The sequence below is a fragment of the Poeciliopsis prolifica genome, unplaced genomic scaffold (genome assembly GCF_027474105.1).
Source record: "Poeciliopsis prolifica strain line A6 unplaced genomic scaffold, Auburn_PproV2 SCAFFOLD055, whole genome shotgun sequence".
NCBI lineage: Eukaryota > Metazoa > Chordata > Actinopteri > Cyprinodontiformes > Poeciliidae > Poeciliopsis > Poeciliopsis prolifica.
This window is the reverse complement of record NW_026562430.1, coordinates 787,706-810,076: the sequence shown is the minus strand read 5'-3', so window position 1 is coordinate 810,076 and position 22,371 is coordinate 787,706. Positions and strand designations below refer to the sequence as shown.

At 39.4% G+C, this 22,371-nt stretch overlaps 3 protein-coding genes across 9 annotated transcripts in view; 2 read left to right on the top strand and 1 right to left on the bottom strand.

Annotated features, from left to right (window-relative positions):
• Nucleotides 1-17,489, bottom strand: part of LOC129379072 (peripheral plasma membrane protein CASK-like) — a 34,254-nt gene extending 16,765 nt beyond the window's left edge. For 5 of the 7 annotated variants that reach the window (XM_055059645.1, XM_055059646.1, XM_055059647.1 and 2 more), the window contains exons 1-6: nt 16,820-17,488; nt 16,530-16,712; nt 7,166-7,278; nt 4,905-5,010; nt 4,034-4,111; nt 3,863-3,935 (exon numbers count right to left, since the gene is read on the bottom strand). In XM_055059645.1, the coding sequence (XP_054915620.1) occupies nt 3,863-3,935; nt 4,034-4,111; nt 4,905-5,010; nt 7,166-7,278; nt 16,530-16,594 (435 nt within the window). In that variant the 5' untranslated portion in view covers nt 16,595-16,712; nt 16,820-17,488. Of the gene's footprint in view, nt 1-3,862; nt 3,936-4,033; nt 4,112-4,904; nt 5,011-7,165; nt 7,279-16,529; nt 16,713-16,819 lie in introns of all 7 variants that reach the window. The other 2 variants (XM_055059643.1, XM_055059644.1) reach the window with 1 other exon arrangement.
• LOC129379075 (probable G-protein coupled receptor 34) lies at nt 335-4,996 on the top strand. The gene is made up of 2 exons (XM_055059652.1): nt 335-1,346; nt 1,659-4,996. Exon 2 carries the CDS (start codon nt 1,703-1,705, stop codon nt 2,948-2,950), a length of 1,248 nt encoding a protein of 415 aa, XP_054915627.1. The 5' UTR covers nt 335-1,346; nt 1,659-1,702; the 3' UTR covers nt 2,951-4,996.
• Nucleotides 17,490-19,303: 1,814 nt separating the features above from the next.
• Nucleotides 19,304-22,257, top strand: cenpl (centromere protein L). The gene is made up of 5 exons (XM_055059528.1): nt 19,304-19,419; nt 20,452-20,623; nt 20,712-20,966; nt 21,048-21,620; nt 21,946-22,257. The coding sequence occupies exons 1-5, from the start codon at nt 19,400-19,402 to the stop codon at nt 22,018-22,020; spliced, it is 1,095 nt and encodes a 364-aa protein (XP_054915503.1). The 5' UTR covers nt 19,304-19,399; the 3' UTR covers nt 22,021-22,257.
• The last annotated feature ends 114 nt before the right edge of the window (nt 22,258-22,371 follow it).

Sequence of the window (22,371 nt, the reverse complement as noted above, 5' to 3'; positions counted from 1 at the left end):
TGTTGTGTACAACTGTTCCTGTGAGACACTACAATGTATTAAACCCTCATCTTGACTCACTGCTTTTACCATCATGACAAAATAAAAATTGTTTTCCAGCTCGTGTTTGGCTCATAGTCGTGGGCAACTGCAAATGTTAGACGACATTTTGGACTTAATGTTTCCTTTTAATCAGAACCCTGACTTTGGTATTTCAGCGGTTTACTGTTAACTTCATTCTCGATGGATTTTCAAAAACTTATTTAATGAACACAAAAATACATCAAAACTAGTTTTAGAATAGTTGAAAAAATGGGCAAAAGTAAGATTTTATAATGGTCTTCCAAGTCTTACCTCTATTGTTTATGCATATGATGTGTTAAAAGCTGCATCAATTACATCTACTCAACCAATTTCTGCTATGCAAAGTGGTGAAATATCCAGCAAAACTATACAAAAATCATTTAGCGAAATACTTGTAGGGGTTTGCATGTCAAATTTTGACCCTGTGTGGATTAGGATGCACAATAAATTCACAATGAAATCAAGTACTTGTATTTACACGCTGAAATATTTGTTGTAACATTATCATATGTCTGGAATTATTCCCTTCTAACCTCTGGCATGTGGAAAGCATAGTTTTAATCTCAGTAGAAACAAGCACACTAAGGGAAATGCAGAAAAAATATCGGAAGGAAGAAGCTGAGTTATATTTGAGTCTCAAACATGCTTTAAAGTGTGAATTCACTCACTTCCCTACATTTTAAATGTTCTTTTTATAAAACTTCTTTTAAAACTGCACTGTTGACTTTTTGCCTGCAGTTGCAACCAGATAACATAAAAGAGTCCCAGTTCATACAATTGATAGTATTGAAATGAAATGTATAGAACAAGAATCACAAATTTGAGCACCCGGAGACACAGTTGTGGTGGGTTTTACTTCCTGTACGTATAGTACCTTTTGCTCGCACAGGGGGAGTGGGGCATGTAGACAAAGTTCACAGATTTTGCAAGATAAAGAAAAGCAGAAAGAGCAAAAGAGAAAAAAGAGGCAGCGCCAAGAGGACTGACAGATGTACAATCAGATCGGTGATAGGGTGAAGGGAAAGCAACAAATGCGGTGCTGCAGTGACTCATTTAAAGACTGCAGCTAAAGGTAAAGACAGCGAGAACTCAACAGCAGTTTCTATTCGGGTTGTGAGCTACATCTGTTCTGGTGGAGGGATTTTTTTTTTTTTTTTTGCATTTTTTTAAGAAACCGATGGAGAAAAATATCAGACGGACCTCTTCAGCTGCACATCTAAATATGTCCTGTGGCACCCGAAAACCACAGCTCAGCTAAGCTTTGCTTGAGAGGAGGATTAATGGTGAGTGTTTGGCTTCTATTCGATTCTAGTGTCAAATTAACATTCATTTCTCATTTGCACAGTCAAATGAGTCTTAGATAAAACTCCAGCTTTAAGACTCACTCAAACTTAGTGATTTTATGAAAACCGGTGCACTTGGAGGTCAAAATTTGCAAGGTGCTGTCCCTTTTTAATGTCAGAAATGGTTAACCTTGTCATGAAAGAATTAGAGTGAACTTTGGAAATCCAGCTGACATATTACTCACCTGTCTACACATTGGTTTCATAGCGTCATAAGTCTGTAGCTGTCTTTTCCTTTCCTTTCCTTTGCAGAATGTGTTGCTGAACATCACTGAATTCATCAGAATTGACTCACCATGACCTTGCCACCGTTCGCTGCAGGTTCTGTACCTCCAAACACTTCCTTTTCTACTGCATATCCATCAGCGTCGTCCTTCATGTCAAGAATCACTCCGTATTCTTCTCCCGTTGCCACACTTGAACAAAACTGTACATTGGACAGCGCCTCACTTAGTTTGTCTCTGGCAGTTTTCTACTCGCTGTTCTTTGTGCTGGGGCTTGTGGGGAACCTGTTCGCTCTGTGGGTGTTCCTCTTTCTCCACTCCAAGCATAACTCAGTGCGGGTGTTCCTCATCAACTGCGCTGTGGCCGACCTGGTCCTCCTGGCGTGCCTGCCTTTCAGAGTGTACCATCACCTCAACGGAGACCGCTGGGTGCTGGGGACGGTGGCCTGCAGGCTGGTGGGGAACGGTTTCTACATGAACATGTACGCAAGCATTTTGCTGCTGGGACTAATCAGCCTGGATCGATACATGAGACTGCGAGGGAGAGCTGGAAGGAGCTTATGGAGAAGGATGTGTGGACGTAAGCAGCTCTGGAGCTGGGTGGTGTGTGGCACCATATGGAGCATATTTCTGATGGGGACGATGCTGATGGTGGTGACAAAGGAGGACAAAGATGCCAGCACCCAATGCTTTGAGTACAGGCAGCGCCGCGGTGTCGCTTGGAAGGCTTATGTCAATGCGATGTTAGTGGTGCTGTTCTGGCTTGTCTTCATCATGATGGTCATCTCCCACGCCAAAATTGCCTCAAAGTTGCTTCAGCTGTCTCAGAAGCAGCCAGCGCTTCCCAATGCATCAAAGTACAAAAGAACAGCCAAGAAGTCCTTCTTTGTCCTCTTTCTGTTCACCGTCTGCTTTGTGCCTTACCACATCTTCCGTCCAGTGTACATCCAGTCTCAGGTAAATGACTCTAGATCCTGTGCCTACCTGGGGATGGTGAACAATATCAACGAGATCATGCTCCTGTTGTCCACCTTCAACAGCTGCTTGGATCCAGTCATGTACTTTCTGTTGTCTGGCTCGGTGCGCAGAACTGCTCTGCAGGTTCTTGGACACCGGCTGTGCAACCGATGTCAATACCTTCAAGATGTTACGCTGAACAGCTCTACCATAGATTACAGACGAGGGTCTGCACCGCTGGCTGTACCCGGACAAGTCCTCAACAACCCTTCACTCACACCTAGAACCAGCTTCTGTGTCATTAACTCCACTCTCCGTCGCACAGAAGCAACAACTACAGTTCCTCCTGCTGGTCTTCAGTGATCGCAAGCTGCTCAAGATTGTCAGAACACTGAAGGCAGAATGCCAACCACATTGAAGCTGAGACAAAACAGTTTTTTGTTTAACAAAATATATATAAATATATATATTTTACTGTTAGATTATTTACACTTGGTCTTGTTGAAAGTTTTTACCCAAGAATGTCTGAGGTGGTGTTTTTGTTGTTTCTTTGCATTTTTTAAGATAAGTTGTCTCCCATTATTTAAAATGGAAAAATATGACTGCCTATGATAAAAAAATAAATAAATTCTCTAACTAAAATAAAACTTCAACCGGCATCAAAAAGTATTCACAAGTTTTTATATAGAGCAACATGTTCCAGTATCATTTGTAGGGCTGAGTGATACGGTTTAAAAATAAATGTCAAATCTTTTTAATACCAAATTTGATTTCCAATTCTCACTTTTTTTCATAAAACAATTATAAATTAACAAATTTTTTTCAATACTTGCTTTTATCTCAGCCTGTAAATTTAATTGAATTCAAAGAGAATTGTGAGACAAAGATCACTAACATCACTCTGAACTATGGACATCCAAGAAGACCGTTAGTTAATTTTCCAAAGCTCAAATCTTCAAAACAGAAAATCAATGAATCAATCAAATTAATGATTTACGATGTGTTTATTCCCATATTGAAGGAGGACTGAAAAAAGGTTAATAATGCAAATACTTCAAACTTTAAAATCGCTTTAACCCCCCAAAAAACTCAATGTCAACCTACCCTATCGAGCAGATATCAGTCACTGGAGTAAAGCTGTTATTTCACCCAAGAATGTGTAAACCGCCATTAGGTCAAAGTTGGCAGCAGTCATTTAATTTTACCCAAGAGGATTGTTTGCAGTTTCAGTACCTTATTCCTCTCATTTGGAGTTACACGGTGACTAAATCTCACCTTTACATCTCGATGAATCACATTGTTGTCATGGCAGTACCTCAGGGCCTCCAATATCTGCCTCATGTAATGGCTGCATAGAAGGAAAAAAAAAAAGCAGAAAGAGAAGCAGGGCGGGACTTAAGGAACCCACACACTTTACTTTAAATGCAATCATTTCTTGTGTCCTACCTGGCCACAGCTTCACTGTAGACAAACCCGGCGTCGGCCCGTTTAACAATTTCAAAACACAGGTCGGCGCCATCCATGCTGGGACAGAAAGGAAACAGTCATCAGTGCGATATGGAAAGATAAAAATAAACGTTCTAGTACAAGGCTTCTGCAAGCCTCATAATTTAAACCCAACAACTTCCACAACCTATTTAATGTTGGAAAACTTTCAAATATTTTTTATTTTATTGCCTGAATACAGGAATTGGAGACCTTTCAGAAGTTTACTGAATATTAAAATGTGTAATAATTTTTTATATCACTTAATTTCACAGAAAAAAATACGAAAATAAATTACTGCCAAAAACTGGACAGCAGCTCAAATTTAGAGACAGAAAAATTCAATTTGTCCTGATAGACGGATTGAAATTCAATCCCAGTTACAATGCAGTCCAGGTTACTATATTATGCCAACTGGTCAAAAATGCTCTATAAAAAAACCCAAATGTTAGCTTTTCTGCTGTAATAAAACCTCTTCAATCAAATTCACACCAAGTTAATGCAGTGACACAACCTCTTATCTGAATCTTGAATTGTGCAAGTGTGGTGAATATGTTGTTCCTGTGGTTGGCTGAGCTTGCCACCAACTGTATAAATGGCACAATGTACAGCTTATTTTTGTAGACGGAAATGATAAACACCATCTATTTGTCTTCATTTAGCAGAATTAACATGGTTGGTGGCTTTTTATTGGTGCATTTCTCAGCTGAATGTTTATGACTCACATGTACGGTACAGTCTGGTTTCTGCAAGCCTTATTACTACTAGGGTTGTTGAAAAATCTGTCCACTGCCTTGTCAGAGTAGGCGTTTTGGTTAAAGCGAACCCTTACAATTCAAAGACCATGTAGAGCATGCCATCAGAGCTGTAGGTCTCCAGCAGCTCCACGATGTGGGGGTGCTTGAGCATGTGGCAGATGCTGGCCTCTCGCTTCAGATCTGGGAGACAAACATTAAAGTTCACTTCAATTATTAAGTCTTATTAGAAAAACTGAGATTAAAAGCTGAAAAAATGTAAAATAAAAGTTTTGCTTTCATCAAATAGTCCAAACAAATTTGTCACTGACCTTTGTCACCACCAGAGGGCGATAAATAACATTTCATTGAGTGAAGCGGTTATGACAGATTGAAACTGCAATAACAATCTGACAATGTGCTCCTGTTGAGTCCATAAAACCCCCCATTTACACACTCCACTTCCTGGCTGCTTGTGTCGTGATGGAGCAGCGACGTTATGCAACAGACAGAGAAACTGTGTTCCCCCATCCCACAACCACAGAGCCCCTTTTCTTCCATTATTCCCTCCCCTCCTCTCTACGCTCATCCTTAGCCGTCTCATTGATTATTCGTTGTCGAGAGCGACAATGCGGCCTAATGTCCGCGCGGGGCCTGGAGCGCTCTGAAAGGAACCGATGCCGTCCTCTGGCCCCGTTCCAAATCTTCCACGGATGGTTCGGCCAGACTGTGTTATGTAATGTTCGCTTTGAACTTTATTTTGACACAGCTGACAATCTGGCCGCTTCATCTGCTGATATGAGGAATAAAGAAATTATAGATTTACAGTAAAAGCTTCAATCATAGCCTTTAATAGATGTTTCATACATAGGACTACAAGAAGGATTCACTGCTTTCTGAAAGCCGCCTGGTCAGCCAATTGCAGCAGATGAGTATGGCAAACCGATTTAACATTTAATCACAAAAAAACAACTATTTTAATATTGATAACTCCCTCCGTTATTATGAAAATCAGTATTAAAAAATAAAATCATTCTGCTGATTTTTAAAGGTAAATCTTTTTCATCCAGAAACACACAGAACATATCTACAGGAAAATATTTGTTAATAGGAAATGAAAAATGTATATATTTTGGTACAGTTTAGGCTTAATTACTGATCTGAGTATGTGGTTCTTTCATCAAATGGCCTATTCTAAGTTTGTATACTCCAGTTAATGATTTATTAATTATGAAATTTGAATTGGATGAAAAAAGACAGATAGGGAGGGACTACAATGTCCTATATTTGTATAGACACAGAGAGAGCATTTTAAAGCTTTTAGATCCCCCCCACACACACACATCTTTAATTTATACATATTGGAGATGTTAGCTTCTCTTTGTGGTTTGTGGGACAGATTGTTTCTTTCCCACTGGAAGCAAACCGCTTCCGGGTTCAACTCTAAATAAACTGAGAGCTGTATTTTCAGCCAAATCACAATTTTCTCTCTTGGTCTGCAACCAGAGTTCGGATGAGCTTTCACACCTGCCTGAATTAAACAGACTACCTGATGAAATAATCTTTGGTCTGTTGAAAGCAGATCAAATAGCTTGAAAACCACATCTGAACCCAAAAGGAGAGAGAACTGTAGAAACCCTCCTTAGCAAAAAGAAAAAAAATCTCAATTGATCACTTTTAAGAATTTTTACATCTACATCTATCAAATGAATAAGAAACAGAAAGCAGCCAACTAATCAGACATTCGAGTGAATCTGACATAACTAATAATCGGTATTTTAGGTAGGAAATTGCAGGTCAATTCATTCATCGGGAACCTTTTCCACGTCAGCTCCCTTAGTTCATTTCCTTGTCTTGCTGTTACTGGCTGCAGGGCTCGTCTCTGGCTGGGGCGTCGCAGATGGCACATGATGGATGCCAACGCTGCCACCAACATGCAAACACACACACATACACGCATACATACACACACACACACCTCTGATCTTAGCGTTAATCTCCCTCGTTGACAAACCTGCACAGTGAAACGCATTGTGTCGCACAAAAACGAGCATTTCGACATAAACCTCATCTGTGGGACGTTCTGCTTGATTTATTTCTGTGAAAATATGATTATTCGCTCTCTGTGGGTCGTTGTGTTTGATATCAGAGCCAAGGAGTATTTGTGGATTACTCCCAACTGTTGTTTTAGCCCACAAGGAGAGGTAGGTGGGTGAGTTTGCGCAACAGAACAGGGAATAATCTACAATGATTCTTTTTTTTAAATCATTCCAAAGCATCAGTTTGAAGTTTTCCTTTCTGATTGGAAATATTCCCTAAACCTGAGTGACCGTGGAGTCGTTCCCGCTGGTTTTCTCACCTTCTGTGCTGAGGCCGGGGCTAGAGGTGAAGCTGGCCACATCCACAATCTTTACGGCGAACTGCTGGCCCGTGTCCCTGTTGATGCAGCGCCTCACCACGCTGAAGGGACCCCTGCAACACAAATGGCCCAAATTAGTCAAAGGCACACATGGTGAAGTGTAGCTATCCCACGTAAAAAACACAGACACATACACCGGCGTCTCTAAGAACATTCCGGGGTGCTCGCAGCGCGGTTAGCTAGGCTACATAGCCTCCCGTGCCTGTGCCAGTAGGAATTATAGTGCAGAGCAGCTGTAAAGTCTAAAATAAAAGCTTTATTACAGAGACCGGCACAAGTAAGACTTTTCCCACATAATCTTTTTCCAAGGCAGAAGACATTGTAAAGTCGGTTGCAAGCATTCAGATGTTTTTCCTTTGAGAAGTCGAAAGGGAGATGGATGGAGAGGAATCCTGGCACAAAACCAAGCAGGAGTCTCCTGTTAAACTCAGAATCAATCATCCAGATCAGCTTCATTGTCAGTTGAAATGGTAATACTTCCCCAGAAGATTCATCAAGGAAATCATTCAGCATTTGAGATCCATTAAAGTTCTGATTTCAACCACGACGTTTATCAGATCGGTGGTTTGGCACCACTAATCATCTGATGTATCTTTCAATGGGACCTTGTAGAACAAAAACAAAACAAAAAACACACATTACTACAGTGTATAAACCTGTTCCATTCATTATAATAAACATTTATCAATATTGTATACTTTATATTTATAAATGTGTTGTCCTTCATCCTAGATATAAATAAGAACAACCTATGATAGAAACTAAAGCTCAAGTTCTTCATCAAAATTGATACAATTAGGGCCAGAAATATTTGGACAGTGACACAGGTTTTGTTATTTCAGCTGTTGACAAAAATATGTTCAGAAATACAATTATATATACAATATGGGCTGAAAGTGCACACTCCCAGCTGCAATATGAGTTTCCACATCCAAATCAGAGAAAGGGTTTAGAAGTCATAGCTCCTCTTTTTCAAGGGACCAAAAGTAATTGGACAATGGACTCTAAGGGCTGCAAGTAACTCAGAAGGCGTCTCCCTCGTTAACCTGTAATCAAGTAAGTAGTTAAAAGGTCTGGGGTTGATTCCAGGTGTGTGGTTTTGCATTTGAAAGCTGTTGCTGTGACCAGATAACATGCGGTCAAAGGAGCTTTCAATTGATGTTAAGCAGAACATCCTGAGGCTGAAAAAAATCCATCAAAGAGATAGCAGATATGCTTGGAGTAGCAAAATCAACAGTCGGGTGCATTCTGAGGAAAAAGGAATTCACTGGTGAGCTTGGGAACTCAAAAAGGCCTGGGCGTCCACGGAAGACAACGGTGGCGGATGATCGCCGCATACTTTCTTTGGTGAAGAAGAACCAGTTCACAACATCAACTGAGGTCCAGAACACTCTCAGAGAAGTAGGTGTATCTGTCTCTAAGTCAACAGTAAAGAGAAGACTCCATGAAAGCAATACAAAGGGTTCACATGTAGATGCAAACCATTCATCAATTCCAAAAATAGACAGGCCAGAGTTAAATTTGCCCAAAAACACCTCAAGAAGCCAGCCCAGTTCTGGAAAAGTATTCTATGGAGATGAGACAAAGATCAACCTGTACCAGAATGATGGGAAGAAAAAAGTTTCAGACGGAAAGACCCACTAACAAGCAAGACCTGAAGGCTGCGGCTGTAAAGGCCTGGCAAAGCATTAAGAAGGAGGAAACCCAGCGTTTGGTGATGTCCATGGGTTCCAGACTTAAGGCAGTGATTGCCTCCAAGGATTCGCAACAAAATATTGAGAAAAAACTTTTTTGTTTGGGTTATGTTTATTTGTCCAATTACTTTTGAGCTCCTAAAATGTGGAGTGTTTATAAACAAATGTGTACAATTTTTGTTCAACCCTTTATATTAAACGTTACAATCTGCACTTGAATTCTGTTGTAGCGGTTTTATTTCAAATCCAATGCGGTGGCATGCAGAGCCCAACTCGCAAAAATTGTGTTACTGTCCAACTATTTCTGGCCCTAACTGTACATGGAAAATTTAGCGGAAGGAAAAAGTATAAAGTGCATAAGCAGGAGGGATAACCACAACTTTGCTTCTTGCAATGGCCTGTTGCAATAAGCAGTCAATTACATAATACGTTAAAATTAGATCAATAATTCCTATTCTGATGTTTATATTTTTTAGAGACTTCATAATCCATTTTCTTTGTTTTTGCTTGTCGTATTTAATTCTAGGCGTTTAGAATGTCTTCCAGTTCAAGTCTGATGTGTTCTTTACAAAATTAAACTTTGTTGTTCTTTGAGAGCGCAAACTTGTATTATTTTGTCATTGTGATTGAAAAGGATCCTAAAACAACAATATTATCGTTTACCGGACAATTTCTCAGACCGGTCAGGGGGGAAACACGGCCCTTAGCAGTCAGCTGGAGTGTTTTAGAGTTAAAGAGAGGGCAAAGGGTTTCTACCAGCAGCAGCAGATCAGAGACAACCCGTCAAAGAGATTCAGTCATTAACTCCTCGGTACATAAACAAGCAGCACTGAAACAGAATCGACCAGAGATCTCAAACTACTCCAATTCATTTCTTTAGAAATTAATTTTATCCCATCACCAAACGACTGCTCATATCAGCGGAAGTGGTAAATGGAGTCTACACAGGATATCAGATGCACACCCCAGACGATGAGGCATGCAACGTAGTATTTGGCTTTATTCAAAACAGATTTTGCTTTTTGTGATACATACTTCTTAAAACCAACAACAAAAAAAAGCAGCGCGACAGTCCCTACTACCTTTATAACACTTCTGAACTGAAACCTGAAAGAAGGGATTTGTGTGTGAAAACCTGAGAATGTGTGAGAGCAACAGTGGATTTGCTCACATCTGCTGTGATGATCAACCTACCAAAACAAGCACTGGCAGCATCTGGACGTCCGTCTGGAAAACAACGTGGTTTCCCTCAAAGGCAGCAGGAATCCCGAGGAGAACCCGACCTCCTCCTGACCTTTGCCCTCCTGGGTTTATGTGCTGTAGCAGCTGTGTTTGCCCGTTATTATTAAAGAGCTGGGAGGTGTTTGAAGGGGAGGAGGGTGCATGAGGGATTCCAAACTGGGTTTACAACAAAACACATTTATTCCCAAACACCAGACAGCCTTAACTTCCTGCTCCAACACAACATTAACTTGTCAAAGGAGCTGCTGCAACGTTATAAACACAAAACATCTCGTAGCTTCAACATTTGCTTCTGAAAATGTATCCGAAAACAATGTTTTGATCCTGCAAATGATGTTTACACATTGAGCCAGGCGAGATAAAGTTTTCATAACAGTAACTCGCAGACAGAAAAAAAGGAAGCAAATAGTACTGAGAAAAAGGAAGGCCTTAAACATGAAAGAAAGAACAGAGGGAGGAAGAAAGAAAGGAGATGGAAAAAGGCTGGAAAATAGGGCACAAGGAGACATGGGAGAAGAAAAGATAAGGATGGAAGATAGAGAAAAAGAGAAAGAAGAAAAAAAGATCACATGAAAGGATAAAAGGATAGGAGACAGGGAAGGAAGGGAAGCACCAAAAAAGAGAAATAAAGAAACAAGGAAGAACACAAAGAAGAAAGAGAGAAGGAGTAAAGGTCACAAGGACTGATGAAGAAAGTAAGGAAGGAATGGTACAAAAGACAAAATAAGATAGGAAAGGGTACAAGAAGAGAGGAAGGGATGGAAACAGGGCAGAAACAAATAGGAAATGAGGAAGGAAATAAGTCGAGAAAGGAAGGAGATGTGGACACCAAGAAGAAAAATCCAAATATTTAGACAGTGAATGCTAATAATTTTCTTTTTCCATCCTGAAGTGAAATCCCCATAATTGTCCCAGACCACACAGGAAACCCTGTCAGCATATTAATAAACATTATAACCACAATCGAGGATGAACCCGTCAGCTTCTCCTGCAGCCACCTCTCCTCTCCTGACGGCCCATAAATCATAACTTCATTTCAAACCTGGGTTGATTTAAATGCCCATTTAATCCAATAAATAAAGAATATTTCTCATCACTTCATTTGGAATAAATAAATTATCCAATCACCCAAGCCTCATAAAGTCATAAAGCCAAGTGTCCTCACAAAGATAGAAGCACCGACGTGCAGAAATGAGCTTGGGGAGTGAGTGAGTGAGTGTTTGGGGGAAAAGGCAGAGGGGTGGGGGAGCTGTTGGCATTACTGACATCACTGCAGCTGCACTTGGTGGGCTCACACAAAACACCCACATCCCACCGACAGCAGCATTCAGCAAACAGCAGCCCGCTGCTTGGATTGCTTCACTTGTCTGCTTCATGGAGGAAAAAAAAATTATTAAATCTAAAAAAAAAAAAAATACAATTGAATAAACAGCAGCAAAAAAAATCTCAACATTTTTCCTGTAGTTTCCCACAGGATTTCTGCTAAAAGTTATTTTAATTTAAGACTTGACCACTGATAAGCAAAACCCACTTTTAAAAATATTACTGATAAACTTGATTTAGCTATCAATTTAGCCATCTTAACTTAGCGTTTTTTGTGACTCAAGTGTCTTCACACCTTGGTTCACTAACTTCAGCGCCTTCCTACACCATGTAGAAAGTGTTAGAACAGCTACAGGCCAAATACTGAAATTCCTTATTGCATCTCAGCATCATGGGTTTTATTCAACTCATAAACGTAAATTCCTCAGTCAAAGCATCAACTCATATACACAAAAACAAACAAAAGCAATGCAATTCTCAAATAAATTTGAAGAGAAAAGTAATTTAAATGTAAAGCAAGAAGTGGTTTGGAAAATTTGACTGGATATTTATGACTTTTTAAAAGCAACATTGGACCAAACTCCAGTCTAAGCAGCTGATAAATGTGGCACAATTTGCATCAAAGGCAACTTCTTGCAAATAACTATCCAAATCATTGAATTTGCAATCTATTAAACCGTTCATATGCAAGTATTTCAAGCCAAAGAAAGAAAAGCAGAATCTGATTTATTTGCTTAAGCAGGAGGATTTGTGTTGATTTGTTCCCCTGCGTAGCGGAAGGCTACATGACCCAGACAGTAATGTGATCCTTTATTGATCTAACCAGGAATTGCAGCTGTACACGCCTCGGCAGACGGGGGTGTCTGCATGGCCAAATGGGGAACGGCTGCCTCTCCAACTTTAATACTTGGACTTTCTCATAACCTCCTCCCCCCAAAAAAGAGACCTTTTTGGTGACAAAATGCCACTGCTGTTACAATTACAAAACAATTAGATTTTAAAGGTCTAGAATATGCACAAGAAACTTTATTATTATCATCAAGCTCACAATAAGCCAGGGGAATGATCACTTCATTGAGTTGGATTGAGTCACACAGCGTAATACTGTTGGCAGTAATGAGCGCCGTAGGGCGGAAATAAAGACTCTAATAGTGCTTCTCGACAAGCAAATCCCAATTCAAACACAATCATTACAGACAAAACTGATTAAATTACCCCAAAGCCTTTCAAACACTGGAGCTGAAGTCTCAAAATAAGCATGTGGTGAATGTTATATTCCTAATCTCATTTACAGTAGGCCTGCAACTTTTGATTGTTTCACTGATACATTATTCTGACAATCCTATTTTTAAAAATTGCCACAATCTGCAGATTTTTTATTTAATCATTATTTTTAATACAATATTAGAAATAAAAGATGCCAAATGATCAATTCCATTTTTAAATGAGCAAATTTATTGACTAAAATGAAATGACAAAGTATTCCTTTAGTGAAATTTTGATCATTTATAGATTCCTTGATTCATTTATGCATTATTGATTAACAAGGAGAGAGGTTCTCTGAGTACTTTTGTTCTTTCAGCAAATGCAATTTTTTTAAGTCAGTTTAGTTGACAGTAAAGTGACAAATGAGTTGATAATTATTTTCGTAAATCAGTCAATCACAATTCATCTCAATCATTGTTTCAGCCATAATCTAAACTTGATGAGTCTCAGAATTGGGAATCTTGTTTGACAAAAGAAGATGTCACTACTGGGAGATTTGGCTTCATTTTAAACGTTTTCTGCCTGCCGTAACCTTCACCTATAGGTGGCGTCACTAAAACCCGAGATAAAAACGAGGCGTAGTGCTGCAGTGTCTCCCAGCATTATTTATATCCATAGCCTCGGGGCCATCACATTCCCAGCTCCACTTGTCTCCATTGATCTCCCTCTCTGCTGAGGAAAAGTGATCCCCTCCTCCTAGCCGGAACACATCCTGAGACTCTGTGGGCTCAACACACTTGATCCACCAAAGGAGAACTGAGTGGATAAGAGGGATCTTCTGCTCTTTTCTTTGACGTTAATCTGACATTTCACTTTTCTAGCAAAGCTTCAAATGGCCCTCAGATGACGACAGTCTCCTCCTCTACTGATTGCTCTTTCGGCACAACACCTGAATGACGTTAAGCTGGTTATGTAGATATGTACATATCGATCAGTCGAAACAACAAATTTCAACTACAACCACTGAAATATGCAAAACAGAAAGTTCCAGGTAGGTCTCTAGTCCTCCAAGCCATTGTCTTGTACTTCTTTTACTTGATTAAACAGATAAATTTACTCAACTGTAGAAATGCATAAGAAACTAAAAGCATCATATGAGAGTCTAACAATCAAATAAACAGGGAGGTGAGAGACTCAAACGTCTCTCTGTGTGGCTTTCTAACCACACAGCAATAGTGGCAAAAGCAGCAGAGCTGGATTAGCAGTGTCAGGACATGTTGCCATGAGATAACGGCTCTACAGCCAAGACTTTAAGATCTTAGCATTAAAGTTTAAATGATTAATCAATTATCAAAATAATTAGCAACTAATTTAGATATTGATTAATCAGTAACTGGAGCATTCAAACCCAGAAAAAAAATGCAATTTGTTGAACTTAACAGTAATTAAGCTAAAACTGTAAAAAATATATATATAATAATAATAATACATATGTACACACAATTGGATTTAATTTTTTTATTTTTTTTTAAAGCTTTTTGGAAATATCTTCTGCCCAGAACGTCTCGTCAGCTAGTTCAAATTCTGTAAAAAATAAAAAATAAAATAAAATACACACAAGCAATTGTATGTTATTGCATTTCAGGCAATAAAATGCTCTTATTTAAAATGGAATTGAGTTATTTGTTGATATGCATATTTTAATTTATGTATTGTTAAAAAAAACATTACATGATCAAATGAAAAATCTCTAAAATGTGCCTTTTTTGATTCATCAATTAATGGGTAGAATAACTGATTATAAACATAACTGTTTCATCCCGAGTCAGCATTTAATAAAAATGATGAGACCAGTTTGACTAAATTCAAACATTAAATACAATATGAAGTCTTTGGATCCAGTTTAGAAAAGTGAAGGTTCATCTTTTTGACAACCTTTTCATGGCCCTCAAATCTAGAGTGAGAAGTTTCAGGATCCCTTGGTGGTTGCAGGAGGAAACGGAACGAAAACATTCATTTCCAGTTTCAGTACCTCTACCCTCTTTTATTACAGGATGCCTCTTTCCCTGTTCCTCCTTTCTACTGACGAATTCAATACTAAAAACTCTAAATTAAGTTGCATATTTTGAAACAAATCATTCTTTTGTTTAGGATTCTAAGAGCAATGTGTATGACGTTTAAAAGCTGCCTTTCAGAATGATAAATGTGATTACCATTTCTCCTATTTTGTTCATTCTGTGTAATTTCCATGCTGAGATTAGGGGTGTTGGATGCATTTTTTTCAAACTTACAGAAATAATTAGTCCGTGGTCACAAACTGCATTCCTTGAGGGCCGGAGACCTGCATCCTTGTCGTACACACCTGAATTAAACGCCTCACTAGCATGCAATCAAGATCTACAGAGCTCTGCTAATGAGCCAATATTGGTGCCAGGTGTGCTGAAGCAGAGAGACATGTTTCAATAATGCAGCGTACACCACTATGAGATGAGCTTGCAAAAAAATACAAAAATTCAACAAACTTTGGAACAAAAATTTTAAACATTTAGTCCTAAAACACATGACTTCAATTTTTTTTAAGCGTTGCAAATTATTTTATCAACTAAATTTAGAGGTACTTTTATTCAGTGCTTACTGCACTGAATAATTTAGCAAGTATCAAGTATAGCAAGCTAATAATAGAAAATTAATCAGTCACCACTAATTACTACCTTCTTGGCTTCTGCCTGCAGAGATGCTGGAAGTATTTCCAACCAGCAAAAGTTGCATTTCATGCATGGGAGAGGGAAAGAATAGCTGCCTTCTTTCAGCCAGCTGACCAGCAGTGAGCTGCAACTGGAGGAGAGACAGTTTCGTATTACTTTACTCGCTATAAAGAAAGAAAACTGCTAATTTAAGGACTTATCTGTTCAGGGTTATTCAAGACTGCATGGAGAAATGCACAAAAGGCTGCTTTGGGCTCAGAAAACTGAAAAAAATAACCTATTAGTTGCACTTTATGTGAAAACTTACAAGAAAAAAAAGTGTGTATCTCATTAAAAGCAATAAATGGCAACAGGGTACAAGCAAAATTAGAAAAACATATTGCAGAGGACGAACTAGCAAGTCAAGATCTTATCAGACTAATGATCCAATTTAGGCTTGTAAACTCCTCTTCCTGCATGGAACATTATTCACCCTTTGGCCTTTGTGTGTGCATTCATCTTTAAACTACTGGACAGACTTTCCTGTAAAATCAATCGAACCCACTTTGAACATCGTTTGTCAACTGTAAAACAAGCAGGAATTGTTTGCAAATCAAGATACTAGCCCTTTGCAGCTAATATTTTGCAACAAAAGAACCGAGTTATCATTTTGAGTCAAATGTTTGTATATATATTAAAAAAACATGGTCAACACAATAGGAAAAATGGGGGGAAAAAAGTTGCTTGGGTAAGTTAAAGTAGCTATAACTCAAACTGCATGCAGTGCCACTGTATTAGTAAATAATTGATCCTGATCCAAGCAGAATATAGTAAAAAATAAATAAATTACATAAGGATTAGTATTCTAAAGTATGTGCCTCTTGTGATGTCATTGACCCAAATATGCATAAAGCAGAATTACAAAGATATCTGTGTGCTTTACACAAACATTAAATGTGTTTACACCGTCAGCGTGTCTATTAATGGCAAGAAACTACACCCTTGTGTGGAAGCTGTAAAGCCAGTAAAGATGCTGTAACTCCAACCTCACCCGTGCAATTAACCTTTAGCCTCGCACACCTTTGCGTCAAAACATAAGCATGTTTCAAATAAAGTCAATATGACTGTAATCTATCTGAGCATGGAAATACTCACTTGCCGATCACCTCGCACAGCTCGTACACATCCTCGAACAGCACGTCGTCGTCCGCCATGGTCATCTAGGTAAGCTGGGATGCTCTCCAGAAGAAATCCCACCCACCGGGGTTTGGAAGTAATCAATGTCAGCTTAATTTCTTTGTCAAGTGAGGTTACTCACGCAGCTGCTAACTCAAACCCCTGAAAAAACAAAAATGAACGAGAACTCAAATAGCCACGAAAATAAACAGAATTAGCCTGTTAGCCGCATTTAGCTGGCGACCCAGGCTGTCAGTCTACGGCCCCACCTTCTCCCGAGCTCCGCTCCGCTCCTGGTGGGCTGGCTAAGCCGTAACCACAGACGAGACCCCAGGGCGTGGAGATTTCCTCGCTGGTTGGAAGAAGAACACTCCTTTTAGCATTGCCTCGGGTGTACCCCCCTGGCGAAGCTTATTGCACCCGCAGCAGCATCCACAGACACGTCCCGTGCTCCGACCTCGGATGCTGGCTTTCGCCGCAAGCTAACGGGACTCTCGAGAAGGGTTAGCAGGCTAGGTTAACGCGAGCTAGCAGTCGACAGAATCACCGGTTGGTGTATCACAGATGGCTGATCCCCACCGAAAACACGCTATGAGCTCGGGTTGCAGAATGCTTCAGCTTCCCGAGCCCAAATTAAAGCCCTTCGCGACCATGTCCACAGCCTTCTCTGTTGCATAGATCGCTTGTGCTGGAGAATATTAAAATTGTACCGTGAAAAAAAAACCACTCGTCGCTGTCGGGTTTTACGCTTCCCAAGATGCTGACTGGCTTTGCCTGGCTGTTTTTTGTTTTTTTCGCGACTTCCAGAAATGCCAGACTCCTCCCTCTGTCGACCAGACAAGTGGTCTTTCCAGAGCCAAAATGGCCACGAAGAAAAGAGGGCCCACACACGCTTTTTTAGCCCAATTTGAGCCAATATGGCGTCCTGTCGTGGCGCACTACATTCACAGTTTCCTGCTAAGCTCTCCAATGGTTTCACTCAGTGTATTCTACGCATGCGTCAACCAGCAAAATCTCATCACCTTACGTCAGCCTTTCCCCTTCTTATCACCATCATTTTAACAGACTCCGTGTTACGCTCGTAATCATATTTTCTGTCAGTCATAGCCATTTCCACACATTATGGCTACTTGCTGAATAATTATAAACGGATATTGTCTGCACTTGGACAAAAATGAGGAATAAGCAGAAATGTCAGTGATTCCCAAATTCCCATCAGGGACATGCCTCAAAACATACCCACACATTTTCTCAAGGATTAAAATCAGTTATTTATGTCTCTTTTCTTAAAATTCTACATGCAAATACAATTTATAAGAATTTTATTTTATTTATTTTTTAATTTTATTGTATTTTTTGGAGTGTTTTGTAAATGTATTCAACATTTTTTTTAAAAAAAAGCAATAATTCCAACAGGATTGTAGGGATCTCCTACACAATTAATGTGCACAATTAATATTGTGCACATATTTTTTTTGTGCACAATACTTGGTAAAAGCATTCCATGTATTCTTTATGCAATTGTTTGCATGAACTGGAACATTGCTTGACATATTTGATGTGTACTTGTTTGATGATTTTGATTATTGCATTTGACAAAATGAAAGGGTTATTGCTTGTTTCGTAATTAATGATTGCGTGATGGTTTTATAATTTAAAGCACTTTAAGCTGTCTTATTGCTGAAATGTCCATACAAATAAACATGACTAACTGTGTAATGTTTATTTTCTTAAGTGCTTTTAGTTTTACTCTAAATGTAACTCCAAGAAATCTTCCGTGAATTAAATTAGTTTGCCTCACTCTTTATTGTTTTGAGAGAAAAAGATGGGAATGAACAAGGACATTGGTTGCCACTAGATGGTGCTGTGTATTTGGAGGATGTTCTGCAGTGCTGCATCCCTCCTCACTCGTCCTCTTCAGGCTTCCCTCCATTGGTTGAACCTACCAGCTTGTACGAACCATTTGATTGGCTGTTGATGTGGTCATCATGCTATCCGCTACTCATTATCCCTCCATTCAATGCTCAGTCAGTCAGAAAACAGAAACACACAAACGCATGAACAGTGCACATGTGGGACGAGAAACAATAAGTGCAGCCAAAGCAGATGGATGAAAATCAAAATGAATTGTAAAGAAGATGAAGAATGTGAACAGGCATAGGGGGGTAAAAGAGAAAAGAGCCCTGTTTCTATGGTAACATGATTTCGTGTGAAAGAGAACTATAAAATATGCACACACGGCAATTCACATACAGGCGCAAAGATGAAAATAAACTTAAAGGAATATAAGTACCTACACACTAACATTTAATGTTTTTCATGCAAGAAGCATATGATCTTTTTGGTCAACTATTTAAATAAATTCTAGCTGTGAAATTGTGCCAGATTGATTCAGTGCCTAAATATTCATATTTTCGTCACATTATATGCAAAAAAATGGGGTTTTTTTCAGTTTGAGTTTTTTGGACGGCTCAATTTTTATTTTTATTTAGTTTAAAACATGTTGAAGCAGTGCTGCCCTTACTTGAGCACATATTGCTGGTCTTCTGTTCTACTTACTTTTATTGTAATGTGACAATGTAAAAAGTTAAAGGAGAAGTCGTGATTTTGAATGGCATTACAAACGTAGTGGTACCGACTGAGCAGTAGATGGCAGTAATACGCCGGTAATCTGGAATTTTGGAAGTAGAATAAGAAGACCGCGCGTTGTTCAAAATTTGTTTCCGGTTTACGTCAATACGTTGTTTGCCAACCGCCTTAATACAAAAAGAAGAAGAAGAAAGAAGATTAGTTTCCGGTTTTTGTTACTGTTTGTTATTTTTCTCTGAGTTTTGCTCGGTAAATTGAGCATGGAAGGGTCTCGTGAAAGGTACAGTTTTTTTTGTATCTCTGCACTTTTTAATGGTGGTACTAATTTAACAAACGACATTAAACCTGTCGTTTTTACAGCTTTTTCTGTGGGACTCCTTCCACAGGGAGCGTCCAGCTAGCTTAAAAACTCACCACTTAATTTGCGTGAGGTGCTCTTTTAATAATCTCCGTTGACTTTATCATTTAAATCCAACAGAGTACGATAGCAGATTGGGTTTTCACACCACTTTATTCTCCCTTTCATTTGCTTTGGGCGACAATATTTTGTGTCAGAGCAGAATCATTTTAACTTCGACTTTTCTTCCTCAAATATTTATAACACAGTTATCCGATAAGACCCTGGAAGGGTTGTGGTTGTCAGACGTTTTCATCTATTCACTGTTGGCATAGCTTCATTAGCAGTCACCGTGCGCGTTTTTTGTGCATAAGTTTTTACTGTGGATTTCTCAAATTCTAAAAAAGTCGAGATAACATAGGGCCAATATATAGTTAAACCATATAATTACGTCCAATGTAAAAAAGACAATAAATTTTTTATGCTGTGCCATTAACTCAGACTTAAATTTTCTGTTAAAGGACAGTTATAATCACTAAAATTATATCTTTTGGATAAATGCAAAGCAATGCAAACATTTATTCAAATGTAGAATTTCAATATATTACTAGGCCTTTAATTATTGTGGAATGACAAATTCAGAGGCAAAGTAATTGCACGTAATCTGAGAGTGGAATGGCTGGAATGGACCTTAAATTTTGCAGAAAGCTGCTAAAATGTCTTGATTAAGTTCATTTTATTTGCTTCCCTCCACCACCACACTGTATGATCTATAATCTACTTAATCTCCCAAGAGCAGTTGTCAGAATTAAGCCAGAAGGTTGTTGACTTCCAAAGTAATTCTAAGAATTCAAGTGTGCACAAAGAAGATCTTACAACCCAAAGTGTGAATTAGATGTTTTATCTGTCTGTAAAGTCTATGTTCTTTAAAAAAAAATAACCCTGCAATGTCCTGCATATGTTCTTTCTCTTCAGTGCAGGGAGGACTCCACACAGTGGTGTTGTAAAGAGGAGGAGCAAAAGTCAGAGCTATCGGCGGTCAATCCGCACCTGCTTTGGCGTTGCATCAGGTCTTGGCCTGACTCCGGCGCTGACCGCACGAAGAATGAACACCAGCAGGAAAGTTCCAAGGTCCCAAAACATCACTGTGAGTTGCACCTGTCTTTCACTTCGTTGGATGGTTTAGTTTGTTTTGAAAGTCATGGAGTGATGACCATAATTTATTGATTTCAAAGGAAAAAGTGAAGCCAGAGCACCTGGAGTTGCTGGTGAAAACAGAGTGGCAACTGTCGTACGTCACTCCTCTCTACCAGTTCAGACACACCCAGCTGAAGAACTATTCCCGGCAGCTCTCTGCGTTCATTGCTGCAGAGAAGCAGCAGGGCCTGGCGGTGGAGGTGGGGAAGCCGCAGAACACCTTCAAAGTCTCCTTCTCTGAGCTGCAGGGGCTGGCAGAGACGAGCAATGACCCTGAGGCTGTCCTCATCCAGGTAGTGACAGGGCTTGGATGTAGAGGGTTTTCCAGCCATTTTCGGTTGCATTTCATTATCTTGTCTCTTTTTCTTTTAAAGATACAGTCAAAGCCAATGTTTGCAAGGCAAGAAGATCCATTGAAGACGGTTTGGAGTGGGTGGTTGTCCTGCATCAACGGCAACCCTGAATACCTTCAGTCACTTCCAAAGGATTTTACCTGCCTACCTCTCTTTTGCAGCAAAGGGGCAGAGAGTCTGTCTTCTGTGGTTAAGTCTTGGTTGCAGAGGACCTTTGACTGCTGCTTTGGCCCTCTGGACATCAACCAAATCACTCTGCAGTGGCTTGCTGCTTTGTGGACCAACTGCCACATGGAAACCAACATTCAGAACTTGAAAATGATTTGGACTCTCCCAGTTGAGCCACCGCTAAAGGTGACTTACACGGTCAACTCTGACGACGCGCTGGACCTGTGGAGAAGCACGAGGGAGAGTTCAGCGGAGAAGAGCAAGGAGGCGGAGGATGAAGTGTGCATCGACTTCTCGGAGGTGACGAGGTTCATGCAGGGACTCATGAGCCACTTTTACAGACACTTCAGGGTGGACCTTTCAGCTGGGGAACTGAACCAAGTATCCTCTGCACTGGGATCAGCCAAAGTCAACGGCAAGATAAAGGTACTGTATTGACATATTGAATATATGTGCAATGGTTGAAGCAGGATTTCTTTCTAAAAAAATGATAGATTTTAACTGGTTTCTTGGCTTTCTCTCTCATTTCTCATCTAATTAATGGAATATTTGTTCCCTTTATTATGCATGATTTAATTTGCATTTGTTCTGGATTTCTTGACTTGTTAAACCTCAGGAAAATTTCATATCAGTACCTCTATTTAATTTATGATAGGAAAAAAATTGACATGTTCAGTACGTATTTTTCACCATGTACATTGCAATGTACATACGGTGCACTATTTAAAGCAAATGTTTTCTTGTTTTTCAGATTTCCAGTAGCAGATATCTAATCAGCATCGTCAGCCTGCTCACCGAATGTGCCCTCCTGAAAATGCCCATCTAGCTGTGACACTGAGCAGACAGCAAAAAAAAAACCAGACAAGATGTTTGTTTTTTTAGTTTCCTCTTTAATACAAACGTAAGTAAAACCAGACATTTTATTTTTTTTGGACTCACCTTCAGAGAAATTCTGTTTGCTCACAATTATGACGAGTGATGCTGAACCTTACTGGTGTTTTAAAGACACACCTCCCTCAGTTTCCCACCTGTTTGTAAATACTCTGAATATTCTACTTTATTTGTGACTTGATATGAATAAAAGCAAAAAATAATTTTGTTTCATTTTGTACAGAATGTGAAATGTATAATCTTGACATGTTTAGAAAAATAAGTAGTAAAAAAGTTGACATTTTCA

Coding starts and splice junctions, on each gene's coding strand:
- cenpl (XM_055059528.1), top strand. CDS start 19,400: ATGGAAGGGTCTCGTGAAAG. Junction 19,420..20,451: donor ATGGAAGGGTCTCGTGAAAG/GTACAGTTTTTT, acceptor CTTTCTCTTCAG/TGCAGGGAGGACTCCACACA. Junction 21,621..21,945: donor AAGTCAACGGCAAGATAAAG/GTACTGTATTGA, acceptor CTTGTTTTTCAG/ATTTCCAGTAGCAGATATCT.
- LOC129379075 (XM_055059652.1), top strand. CDS start 1,703: ATGACCTTGCCACCGTTCGCTGCAGGTTCTGTACCTCCAAACACTTCC.